General features: G+C 57.3%; 1 protein-coding gene across 1 annotated transcript in view; it reads right to left on the minus strand.

The window, feature by feature from the left end:
- Nucleotides 1-13,333, minus strand: part of ASS1 (argininosuccinate synthase 1) — a 57,749-nt gene that overhangs the window by 26,790 nt on the left and 17,626 nt on the right. The window contains exons 6-9 of the mRNA XM_011931201.1: nucleotides 11,168-11,224; nucleotides 8,522-8,596; nucleotides 4,464-4,534; nucleotides 3,840-3,870 (exon numbers count right to left, since the gene is read on the minus strand). Of these exons, the coding sequence (XP_011786591.1) occupies nucleotides 3,840-3,870; nucleotides 4,464-4,534; nucleotides 8,522-8,596; nucleotides 11,168-11,224 (234 nt within the window). The remainder of the gene's footprint in view (nucleotides 1-3,839; nucleotides 3,871-4,463; nucleotides 4,535-8,521; nucleotides 8,597-11,167; nucleotides 11,225-13,333) is intronic.

Below are 13,333 nucleotides of genomic sequence, written 5' to 3' on the forward strand. Positions count from 1 at the left end.
ATATACTTAATATATATATAAATATAGGTAGATATATAACTGGAAATGAAAACACACAAGAAAATGTCAGGGAAGGCCTGGCACAAACTGGAGTGTGCTCTGCAGCTGGAATTCACTCATGGGGGTACCTGCTCGGCCCAGCCTCCTTCTGCATGGGATGGGGCTACATAAGTACCCTGGAAGCTCACCCGTGGTCATTCGCCTGTGACTCTGTGTTCGAGTGACCAAGTTCCCTGGTTTCTCCTGGTTTTAGCACTGAACGTCCTTTGTCCCCAGAAACCTCTTAGTCTTGGGCAAACCAGGACAACTGATCCTTCTAAGTTCAGACAAGGACCGTGGTGGATCCTCCACCCCCACCTCCAAGGGACGACGTGACTCAGGACCAGCTGTATCCCCACGTCAGTGCCCATTTGTGGGGCAGGAACAAGAACCCAGAACTTTCCCTAAAGGCAGACTCCAGGCGGTAGGAGGGGCCCCGAAGGACCCCCAGCCTGATGCCTCTATGGACCACAGGGAAAGCCAAGGCTGAGAAGTGGCTTCTCCAAACCATGCTTTGGAAGCTAAACGTGGGGACTCTTTCCGCCACCTTATGCTGGTTCCCAGCTGCTGTAGTAACCGGGGCTGAGAAGCAGGGTGAGGCCTGTGGCCAGAGCCAGCCAGCATCACAGCCACAGGCAGGCATCAGGGCTGGCCCACTGGGCCCTGCCAACTGCAGCATTCCCTGGGCACAGATGGGCCCCAAGGCTCATCCTCAGCAAAAAGGTAAAGTGAACTGGACTGGATCTTGGGGTGACCACACAACTCCACAGTCCCATCTCCAGCTGCCTGGGACTCCCCCAAGCCTCCAACCAGAGTGCCGGTACGAGAGCCCCACTCCCATCCAAGCCCAGCTCTCTCCCACCTCCACCTGCGCTGGGCTGGACTGCAACTGTTTTCAATGCGTTGCTTGTCACTTCCTCTCCCGCCACACTTCCTAAGGGAGCCCCAGACTGAAGTGGAGGCTGACAGTGCGTGCATTTGGAAGCAGAAGGGATGGGAACACTGGAAGACGAGTCTCTGCAGACTGCAGCGGAAGTCAGAGGCAGCTGTCGGGCGGGCACCTGACAGCGCCGATTAAATAAAATAACTAAATAGAAATAAAATGACATTTGCTTTGCATTCCGCGGTGGCTCGAGCGCCTGCCTTCTTTTTACTCTCCTTCCTAAAAGCCCAGTTCAAATGACAAATAGTTTGTTGCCGAGTATCAATGCCATCTATTTATCCCTCCCAGCGGGAGGGCTCACTTCCAATGTCATCTGTGGGGGGGCAGGGGAGGGAAGAGAGTGAAGAAAAGGGGAGAGAGAGAGAGTCGGGGTGGGGGGTAGGGGGAGAGGGCGAAAGAAAGCATGAAACAGGCCCTGAGAAGGAGAAATTGGAAGCAAATGGCCCATGAACTAAACCATGATGTAGAGGCATGATCGATGCCGCAAATGGTTTATTCATCCATCAGCTATGGCGGGCCGGCGACTGAATGAACTCTTTCACTGTGGACCGTATGAAGTTAAAGCAAGTAAATTTCTATCTTTCTTCGCATTAGCTGCCTCATTGCCCTTCAATCAGCCCTCACGGAGGCAGAAAATGGCTCAGCCATCTGCCTTCAAGCCCTCCCTTCCGCAGGTCTCCTGGCTTTTTTTGGAGAGGGGGAGGGGCACGGATTCCCCAAGCTCTGTCCCCCTGAGCTCATCCCGAGGGGGACAGGGCTGCCAGGTCTAGGGAGGCAAGGGTGCGTCCTGACGTTGAGCCCTGTCCCCAGCACAAAGGCCCTGGGGAGTCTGCATGGCTGGAGCAAACTCCCTTCCAGAGCAGCTAGCCTCTGGGTGCCTGGGTGCCCCAAGCCTCTCAACAGGAATTACGTTTCCCCTTGACTCACACCCAGCACAGCCCAGCCCAGCCTTTCTTGAGAGGGGTCCCTGAGAAGACCTTGGACCCTTCTTCCCGTGAGGAGGGAGCATGGGACCCCCCAGCTCCATGACTGAGGGCTTGCCCTGTGCCAGGCCAAGCGCTTTAGATGCCCCAGGAGGGACGTGCTGTGTTTTCCCACTTTGGGCAAGGGGGACTGGAGGCTCAGAGAGGTTGGGCAACTTGCCCGAGGTTGCACAGCAATAAGAAGAAAAGTTGGGATTTAGATTCAGGTTTCCTGTCTCTGGGACCCAAGTGTGGGTGAGGTAGCAGGATCCTTAATCCAGATTCTCTTTAGCACAGACTTCTCCACCCGACACCCTCATGAGACAGGAGGCCTGGGAGGGCGCAGGACCTGCCCACAGTAGCTCAGTAACCTACTCCAGGCCCGGGGGCCCTCCTGCGCGGTCCAAGGGGTAATTTCCTTCTGGCCTTGCTCTCTCTCTCAATCCTGAGGTCCTCTATTCTGGGGGGCCTCCTCTCTGCCCCATAAGCTGCTTGCAGAGGCCATGGGCTGCTTGGAGAACGGCCAGGAGTGGTTGCCCGGCATGCTTGGGGCCCACGGGCCTGAGCGGATGCCCTGCCTGGAAGCCACTCCGCAGGCTCGGCCTCCCTGCCCCCCTTGGAGCTGACTGACTGGCTAATTAGGGTGGCTGGCCTGAGTGTTGTGGGGTCAGCAGAGCATGAACTAGAAAAACCTGTGACCAGCAGGCAGCAGCCACACACAGGGGCCATCAGCCCCCAGCGGGCAAGGGTGGCGGCTCTCCTGAGTGACAGGTTTGGACAGGGAGGGGGCCATGGGCAGTAGGGGAGCCAATAGCTGGAGGGCACCAGCCCCAGGGCCCATTCCCTCGCCCCAAGCAGCTGGCACCCTGGGGCATGTCACGGCTCCGGGCCTCAGTTTCCTCACCCATAAAGTGAGGCTGCTCCCAGCCGGTGTCCTAGGAACTGAGCCAGGGCAATGCCACCCCCGGCCCGCGCCCCAGACATGGTGGCTGCCATGTGATATTACAGCCAACACCGACCAGGGGGCGGCACGCGGGCGTGAGAGTGACAGATGCCCAGGCCCTGGGGGATCCTGGGCGGGGCTCTGGCGCTCCCCAATTTCACCAAACCTCCCTGGGCACCCTCCCATCCAGCTGGCCTTCCTGGTTCCCCCAGGCCCAGCTGCACCCCCTCAAAAAGCACACTTTTCCCACCCCAAACCAGCCTCCCCGGGGTGTGGGGCTGGGCTCGAGAACTAAGACACATTTCCTCAGGGACAAAGAGATTTTTCTCTTCCCATGATAGATTTGGCCCTGCCTCCCCCACCTCCCGCAGTGGGCAGGGGGAGACACAAAGAAGCGCCCTACACCCCCGGGGAGAGAAACCCGAAACTTCAAACAGAGCTGAGGGCCCAGCCTGGCCAGCCCGGGAGGCTTGGGACGGGATCAGGGTGGCCGGTGGTGGCGGGTGTGCAACACGGATCCAGACAAATGGGGCCTGGGGCTCTCAGCCATGCCTTCCCCCGCCCCCCACAACCAAAACTCCAGCAGCACAGCCTGGGAGCTGGTGGGCACAGGCTGGGCCCTCCCCCAAGTGTCTCATCTGCCTAATTACTTCTTTATTGTCTCACAATCACACACTCTCTCTATGCTGCCCTGAGATATTTCCTTCCCCTGTTCATCCCAGCGGCAATTAGAAGAGGAAGGGCGGGGGGAGGTCTTCAAATGCAGCGAGGGGAGGGCGGGCACAGGGGGGCCGGTCGGGGGGTCGGGAAACACAGGCAGGGCTTGGCCCCAGCCCCATGGCTGGCCCCCGTGAAATTTCAAATTAGGCTACAAATACATCAGACAGCATCGGCATGGAGCAGCTACCACCAAAGGTGGCCGGCTGGGAGGAGACGGGGTTGGGGGGATTACCTTGGGGTTCTCCAGGATTCCAGCCTCGTAGCTGTAGAGGGGAGAGGAAAGACAGGGTCAGCTGGGGAGGGACATGGCATGCCCCCATCCCCCAACACATACCCCCCATTGTGCCCATGAGCCCGGTCTGCCTTTTACTCTCTGCCAGAGCATCTGCTGCCAACCTGCCTGAAACATTCTGGGCCCACCAGTCACCCATGGAGCTGCAGGTTGTAAGAAAGAGCTGGGGCCTTTCCCTGAGTCTTCTGGGGACTGCCCCGGGGCTCTGCACCTTGGTGAGGGGGCCTCTGCCTCTGCCTTAACACTTCCCCTGTGCCCCATATCTGGGCCTGTTCTCCATCCTTGAGGTTTTAACCTTCAATGCCACCTCCTCTAAGAAGCCCTCCTTGATACTCCCGATGAGGCCGCCTCCCCAGGATCTATCTCCCCAACAACACTCAGCAGAACTGCAATGAGGGCAGCGCATGAGCTGGGCGCTTTGACCTCTGTCCTGCCTGAGCCTCTCAGCTCCCCGAGGGCAGGGACCACTGGTGTGGGGGTCACCAGCACGTCCTGGGGCAGCACATGGCCATCCTTTGGAATGAGCCCAGGAGGACCAAGGATGGGTGGAGGGCGGGTATTTACCTGATGTGCATGAGGTTCTCGTCCATGCTCCATGGGCTCTTGGGGGTGACTGGGATGGGAATCCCGTGTTGCTGCAGGAAAGAGACAGCACAGGCAGAGGTAAGGCAGCTGGAAGGAGGCGTGAGGTCTGGCCCAGGAGCCCTGCTTTTTCAGAGAGCCCCAAACTCTGGCCCCCATTCAGACAAGACCCCAGCTACCTCCTAGTGTTGGTCACGCTCACCTCCCTGGGGGGACCCTATTGCTGGACATGCCCCAGAGAAACCGCGTCTGCGATGCTGACCTTGGAGGTTCCTTCCAGAAGACTTGGAGTCTACACTTCAAGGACACCTGAAGCACTGAGCAAGCGCGCAGGTGCCATGCCCAGGTCTCCCAGCACCAGCCAACCAGCCCCGCTTTCACTCTATGAGCTGGGGCTTGCGTGAAGCCACTCACATGTGGACCAGGGCACCTGGCACCAGATCCCATGCGGTGCTTCCTGTGGACCCAAGGACAGGTGGGATGCAGGGAGAGCTTTTAGCTCATGGCCCGCACCTGCCGGGGGCACCTCTCCTTGGGCATGGCACAACGGCCACACACATCACTCTGCAGACCCTAGAAGGGGAACACCCAGCAGATCCCGTCTCCCAGCTCTGGCTCTATTTTGCTTCCTAAATGGCCCAGTCTGTTGTTACAGGAGGACACCCACCTCCGCCCAGGATGCCCAGGCTAGGAGGGCTGCAGGTCATGCATGGAAGGCCCACCTGACTCAGCCTTAAGAGGAGGAGGAAGATGAGGCTGGTTGCCCTGGTGACCCGCACTGCCCTTGGTCCCTTGATGATGCCCGACTGGGAATCCAGCACGTGCACTCCAGCCTCCTCCTGCACTGGGACACCTGGCACTGCTCTCCTGGTCCTCACGGCTTACTGGGCACAGGGGGCAGTGAAGGAGCTCCACCCAGCCCCTCGGAACCAGCGAGACTGGATGCTTTGCCTCTGACCCCCTACAGCCCCTCGGCCCCACTGGGTCCCCGTGGGAACCATAGGCAGCCCCCACTGGTCCACCCCACTCAGGCTCATTCCCAAGATGGTGCGATTCTAGAGGCCTCCTCCAAGAAGCGGCTGTTTCCCCGTCACCACCTTAACATTAAAATCAGGCTAAATGCTCTGGGTTTGGGGTTTTCTAGAAAGCCAAGAGACTCACTTTAAAACAGCCTACAAGGCCGGGTGCAGTGGCTCATTTGAGGTCAGGAGTTCAAGACAAGCCTGGCCAATATGGTGAAACCCTATCTCTACTAAAGATACAAAAATTAGCCTGGCATGGTGGCAGGTGCCTGTAGTCCCCGCTACTTTGGAGACTGAGGCAGGAGAATCACTTGAACTTGGGAGGCGGAGGTTGCAGTGAGCTGATATAGTGCCAGTGCACTCCAGCTTGGGCGACAGAGTGAGACTCTATTTCAAAAAAGAAAAAAAAAAAAAAAAAGAAGAAGAAAAAGAAAAAAATCACTGAGGGCCCATAAGAGCCTTAGTTTGTGTAGGTCATCTCCTCAATAGTTACCATATTACACATGAAAACCGAAATTTAACAAAACAAAACACAGCCCACGATCGACTCTAGAATTTGAGGACTCTTCAACTCACACACTCGCCCTGTGCCCTTGGCCAGGCATGAGCACCCGGACCTAGTGCAAGGCAAGGCTGGACTCTCCAGCAGAGACGTCCTGGTGGCTTGCTGGGCTCCGTCCTCGCTCCTCACTCAGCTCAGCTGCTGGGTGCTAAGAAAAGCAGCTGGCCAGGCTCCATGGAGCCTCTGTTTTTGGGGGGTGGCGTGGAAACACCTTTGCCTCCCTTCTCAGCGGACCTCTCTCCAGGTGCAAGGAGAGGCGAAAGGGCGGGGAGGAAAGGAACAGGCACCAATGACAACAACCCTCCCAAGACCAAAGAGATTTGTGTTTTCCAGCCTCTCTCTGTCCCGAGGTGCCCCCCTCATACTCTCATTGTAATTGAGGAGAGAAAACAAAACCATCCTCCAACATGTAGACAATGTGAGACCATCCAGTTTCTAGCTCCCACCTTGTGGTCTGGCTTTAAAAATAATAATAATTATAGCCAGGCTGGGCAGCATAGCAAGACCCTGTCTCTACAAAAAAAATTTACAAATTAGCCAAAGCTGGGTGTGGTGGCTCACACCTGCAATCCCAATACTTTGGGAGGCCAAGGAGGGTGGATTACTGGAGTTCAGGAGTTCAAGACCAGCCTGGACAACATGGTGAGACCCTGTCTGTAATAAATAAATAAATAAATAAATAAATAAAAATAAAAAAACCAAAAATGAGCTAGATGTACTAGTGCACGTTTGTAGTTCCAGCTACTCAGGAGGCTGAGGTCGGAGGGTCAGATGAGCCCAGGAGGTTGAGGCTACAGTGAGCTAGGATTGTGCCACTGCACTCCAACCTGGGTGACAGAGTGAGACAGTGTCTCTAAATATTTTTTTAAAAAATTATGGTGACAATGACAAGGATAGGGTGGTTCTGAGTATTTTTCCGTTGGACGATGGGTGGGGAGAGGATGGCCAGTGAAGCAAACGCATGTTTTCTATGAGTCCTCTGGCACATTTTGGCCTTGGCTACCGAAGGGTCTTGAAAGCAGCGATTTTCAAAGCCCCATTGATTTTTGTGTCATCCAGCTCAGATCCTGCCTGGCTCGGAATTTTGGAGGAGGCCTCGTCGCTGCTCAGTCATTCTGACATTTCCTGGGTGCAGAAACACTGCCTCTGCCTCCTTCTAGAATGTGCTCAGATTCCCCACAGTCATTTCTGATGAAACCCGTCTCCAGGAGAGGGTAGATGGCCGAGCGGGCCATGCTCATCTTTCCCTGGCAAACTTTTCCTGCTCAAAAGGTTATTTGGGATGGAAGCTGAGCTCAGCACCTTCTCCCGAAAACCTGAGAAGGAAGGACAGCAGTGCTCCTGAGACTCATCTATGCTAGAAAAACCAGAAGCCGCTTTTGTCTGGGGACTTAACGGAAAGAAAGGGCAACGTAGGGGTCAGCCCTGCCCCTGTCTCTCCAGGACTCGAGGCATGAGGGTAGAGCTGGGTGGGGGCTCCAATTCATTATTCTTAAAGATGAAACATGCTTCATATTCTACATCATCAAGGAGACAAGCGGGAGAAACCTCGCCAATCCAGCTCCCTTAATAGGTCTGCTATTTGACAATTTGTTTGGCAACATATGGGCTTTGCTCTTGTAAACTCCCCTCTTAATAATAAAACAACAGATGGTGGAGAAGGTCTTCCCTCCCAGCACTCCAGGTCTTAATGGGATGCTGGCGGCGGGGGCAGGGCTGCGTCCCTGCCACGTCCCCTACCATGCGGCACCTTGGCTGCAGCCAGAGCTCACAGCCAGCCTTGGCGACTGCTATTTAAAAACCTGAGCAATTTTCTGGTGTGTGCACTGAGTTGCTTTTCCCCAGCCTGATTGATTGAGGCTGTTTGTCAAGGGCTGCCATCGAGTCGCTAAAAAGAAAGGTGTCCTGGGGAGCGGCTAAGGTTCTTGATGCAAAACTTCTAATATGTTTTATTGCAACTTGTACTTCAAAAAGGGCTGGTGCCATAAAAAGGTATTGTCTGTGACCTGTCCCTTGGAGCGCCTACCTGTTCCTGGGAAAGAGCTAGGGGCCATTAGTATCCAGGGAATTGGGAGAACAGCTCCCGATCACATCCCCCAGCCATCCCCCCAAGAGCCACACCAAGGGGGACACACTGCGGAGGTGGCAAGCAGAGCTCTGGTCTCCGTCTCCCAGGGAGCAGGAGAGTGAGCCCTGTGTCCTCTGACTCGGGGGACTGGGACATGGCCTCAGAGAGGCTCCGCCCCGGCAACGGGCCTGGCAGATGACCACACCTCTGTGGGGTCAGCCCCAGGGACAGAGGCCACGTGTGTAGGCAGCCGGGGTGGAAGTTCAGTCCCCCCTCACATGGGGTCAGTTCCGGCCTAGGCCACTGGCTCAGTCAGCCCCCAGCAGGGACGTGCCCGGGGACAGGGCTGTAGGGAAAGGTTGGGGGTGGTGGGGAGACTCGGCCATACCTTTGCGTATTCCATCAGGTCACTGCGGCCCTTGAACCGGTTGTAGAATTCGGGCATCCTCCAGGGAGCAATGACCTGGGCATAGGACAAGGGGTCAGAGCCAGGAGGGCCGAGCTGTGGAATTCCTCTGGCCTGCAGGCTGCAGAGCTGACCTCTCCTGCGAGGGGCCCATGGGGGTCTCTGGCACGTCCCCAGAGAGGACACCGTGGTGGAGGGTGAGCAGGGAGCACCATGAAGGAGGAGGACACAGACTCCTGCACTGGGGCCGGCTGGACAGAGCCCGCACTCCATGGCAGAATGGTGGTGTGCTGAGGGGAGAAGGGGGTCCCTGTTCCCTGGGGCTCAGTCTCCCCAGCCGAGACCTGAGTTTGAACTAGACGGGGTTCATGGTCCTTGCCAGCGCCTTCAGCCACAGGGCCACTGCCATGACCCAGGGAGAGTCCACAGAGCTACCGCTGCTGGCCCGGCCCCACGTGTGGTCGGGGGCCTGGAGAGGCATAGGCTGCCCCCCGCCCACTTCTCTGGGTGTGGAAGGGAAAGAAGTGGGGGAAGACTCAGACTGGCTGAGAGACCAAGCTCATTCCACCGGAGCCCCTCAGCCTGAGCTGGTAAAAAGAGCCCCCCACTCAGCCCTGGAGCTCACCAGGCCCCTGCCTCTGAGGACTCGGGGGCATGTGTGTATGGATGGAGACTCCATTTGGTTGCTGGGCCGTGGAGCTTATGGTGATGCAGGGCGATGGAAGGGGCCCGCCACCTCCTCAGCCCCTCCGAGCAGCCATGGGAAGACCACAGCCCTACTCCCAGCTCCTGGAGCAGCTTGGCCCCTGCCCCAATCCCATCTCAGTGCCTGGGCTTGGCTTCTGCAGACAAAGACCTCGAAATTGGACACCCTGGCCCCCCCAAGCTGCTGTGGGAACCGAGGGAGGGCCCCGTCCTGCGGCCTCGCCGGCAGCAAGTCAACAAGCAGCTACTGTCCCGGCCACTCAGCTGCCTGGTGTCTGGGGTCAAAACAGATCATTAGGGCTCATTACGGCTCACCTCCAGGCCACGCAGCCCAGGCAGCTACCAGCTGGTTAAAGGCACGGGGAAAGAGATTCCTCTTAGAAAGAACAAAATGGAAACTCCTGTGAGCCCCTTGGGGGCTTAGCAGGGGCAACTCGTCCAGAGCTTTAGCCCAAAGTGGTCTCAAAAGAGCTCATTCTCGGCCTGTGCTGTTCACAGGTGGCCACAATCCACGGGTGGCCATTCAGAACACCTGAAATCCGGCCAGCTAGCGAGATACGCCCGCACGCAGCACATTCTGGGTCTTGAAGACTCAACACGAAAAAAAAAAGACGGTAAACATCTCATTAATAACTTTTTTTTCCATTGATGACACGAGGAATGATAGCATTTTGGATATATGGGTTTTGGTAAAACATGTTATTAAAATCATGTCCCTTGTTTGGTTTTCCTATTTTTTTAATATGGCTACTAGAGCTGGGCACAGTGGCTCACGCCTGTAATCCCAGCACTTTGGGAGGCCAAGGCGGGCGGATAACGAGGTCAGGAGTTCGAGACCAGCCTCACCAACATGGAGAAACCCCAGGTGTGGTGGCACGTGCCTATAGTCCCAGCTACTCAGGAGCTGAGTCAGGGAGAATCGCTTGAACTTGGGAGGCAGAGGTTGCAGTGAGATTGCGCTGCTGCCCTCCAGCCTGGGTGACAGAGTGAGTCTCCAGAAAAAAAAAAAAAAAAAACATATATATATATACACACACACATATATATACACCTCTCTCTCTCATGTATTTTTATATATATGGCTACTAGAAAAATTGGGCAGCTTGCAGTGGCAGTATGCATCAAACTCTCACTGCTCGGCCCTGCCCCGGGCCCTGCACATGGCACTCCTGGAGCTGAGTGAAGGAATGAACGTGTCCATTCATTCATGCGCAGACAGAGGCCAGGTCCAAGGTCAAGCTGGAGGGGTGGGGGTGGTAGTAGCAGGCTGGGCAATACCCACAGGTGCCCTCCTGCCTGGGTGACATGCCACAGGCCAGGGTGGTTGATGCCCTGAGATCCTGGTGATTCCCACCCTAGGAAAGGCTCAGAGATGCTGGAGACCAGGTGCAGGCGGCCTGGGGAGGAGCCAGGCATAGCTGGGGGCTCTGACGGCTCTGAGCATCCCAGACACCAGCAACCACATCTCAGAGCCATCCCTGCCCGCACCTGGGGATGCCAGAGCCATCTCTGCCCGCACCTGGGATGCCAGAGCCATCCCTGCCCACACCTGGGGTGCCAGAGCCATCCCTGCCCGCACCTGGAGTGCCAGAGCCATCCCTGCCCGCACCTGGGGTGCCAGAGCCATCTGCCCGCATCTGGGGAATGCCAGGGACGTGGCTGAAGAGTGGCAGGGACTCTCTATCCCATGCCCTGGCACCTGGACAGCACCTCCAGGAAGAATGAATGGCGGGGGAGAAAGTGTGTGCCCTGGAGCTGGCCGCAGCGAAGGGAGCCTCGCCAGCAGGCTGTCCACCTGATGGGCACCCCTGCCACGGAGAAGATCCTGTGATCTTCCTGGAATCTCCCAGAACCCTGCGCCCTCCTCCCCACCAGGGGCTGCAGCTGCCAGCGCTGGCGCTAAGGGGAGGAGCCACATCATACCTTTATCTGGGGGGCCAGCGAGTAGCAGGTGAGCTCAAACCGGACCTGATCATTCCCCTGCAATGCAGAACAGAGGGCTGTCAGGAGCCACAGGATGGGGGTTCTGGGGTCTGAGGGAGGAAGTGAGGACAAGGACAGTCCGTGGCAGAGACAGAGCTGGGCAGAGCACGTACACATATGGGGTCATGCAGTGTAGGTCACGTATGTGTGGGCATGTGGCAGGAGGGAGATGTGCACATCTGGGGACATGGCAGAGTACAGGAGAGGGCACACATGTCACGTGGGTAGGTGCAGGGCACGTCTGACCCCTTGGGGCTGGAAGCCCAGCCACTGTCAAGACCTGGGGAGCCAGGCCCTGTTCCCGCAGCCCCAGAGCTCACACTATAGTCTCTTCCTCAAGGCTCCCACGTTGCTGACCCTGCCCTGCCCAAATCAAGCTCAGTTCAGGGCTGGGGCATCAGGGTGCTCAGACTCCCCCATACCCATACATTTGGGAACCCTGTCACCTCTCTGAGCCTCAGTTTCCCCATCTCTTCAATGGCTGGTTTCAGGGAGGAGGCGGAACGAGGTGACCAGTGAAGGCCTTTCGCTCCACAGCTCTTCTCTGCACAGAGAGGGAAACTGAGGCCCAGAAAGGGAAAGGAACCAGTTCAAGGACACACAGCTAGGGTAGGCCCGGGAGCCAAGCCCAGGTCCCCAGCACCATGGCCAGCCCCTCGGGCAGGCTGCCTCGCCTGCATCTTCTGTGGGCAAATGGAGACACCCCAACACCCCCACTAAGCTGAGAACGCTACCCCCGACACAGCCGGGACCACTGTCCACACTGATGCCGAGGAGGAGGAGGCCGGGGTCGGCGCAGGAGCCGCCAGCCCAGCTCTATTCCCAGAGAGAAAATGGCTGCCCACGTCTCCTGCTTCCCCATGGGCTCGGCGGCCCGGAGGAAGACTTAAGCGCTGTGGAAATGACAGAGGGACCTTTCGCCTACTGTGAAAACTGCATGGGCGCAGCCAGGCAGCGGTGGGAATTACATGCTATTTTCCAGACTCTCGTCAGGTGGCACAGAATCCAGGGTTCAGCCTCTGCAGAGCTGGGAGCTGTGTGCGCGGCACAGGCCTCGGGCTGGCCTCACTCACCCTCCAAGCGGGCCCTTTAGTGGGCACCCACTGTGTGCTGTCACTCAGAGAGGCCCAGGGCCAGGGGGATTTTTAGCCCTGTTTCATGGATGAGGAAAGTGAAGCTCAGAGAGGTGCAGCCACTCGCCCAGGGCCACACAGCAAACATGCTCATCCTGATAGTTCACACTCAGGCAGCGGGGCTGAGTTCCATGTGTAATTAACTCACTGAATCCTTCGAGCAGCCCCAGGAGGCAAGTTCTGTTAGTCCCATCTTACAGATGGAGACACTGAGGTGGAGGTGGCCACATTTGCCTGCGGACCCCCAGCCTGCCCCGTTCCTGGAGCAACTAAAAGACAGCCTCGTTTGAGATGGTAAGGCATGGTCCCATGTTGCATGGCCCAGCTATTTCCCCCCCAACGGCTTCATGTTTCCCCAACACAAAGACGGCTTGTGCCTCACCAGCCAGGCACGGCCGAGCTGCTGTCTGCCCATCCAGATGCTGCCATGGGGACACCCATCTGTTCTCTGTTCAGGAGCCAGAGACCCTCGAAGAGGCCAAACAAACGCTTCCTTGGTTCAAACTCTGCCCTCGTCTCAGGCAAGAGCCAAGGACGCCAGTCCAGTCCTTCCCCTTCTGAACCCCAAGACCCCAGCACCAGGGCAGCTCCCGGCAGCTTTCCCGGGAGAAGGGGGATGTAGGGTCTCACACACGAGTGTCTGCATGCTGATATTAGTGCACACGTGTGTAAACATGCATGTAAACACGGGCGCACTGGGACTAGGGGGCCTGGGGTCTCCCATCTGCCCTGGGGCAGCCATACAGATGGTGCCATTTACAAAACTCTTGCTCTCCAGTCTGAGTCTCAGAATCATATTTCCAGGCCCCTCTTCCAAAACTAGGGGAAGAGAGGAGCCCTGCAAGGGCCACCCCAGCTTCGGTGCAGCTCTCTGGGTGGGCAGGGATGGGGCTGGCAGCAGGGCATGAGAGGGGAGAGTGGGGCTCAATTTCTGTACCAGGTGCCGTCTGGACGGGGTGCTGCGGGGGAGGCT

Source organism: Colobus angolensis, unplaced genomic scaffold, assembly GCF_000951035.1.
Source record: "Colobus angolensis palliatus isolate OR3802 unplaced genomic scaffold, Cang.pa_1.0 Scaffold9, whole genome shotgun sequence".
Lineage (NCBI taxonomy): Eukaryota > Metazoa > Chordata > Mammalia > Primates > Cercopithecidae > Colobus > Colobus angolensis.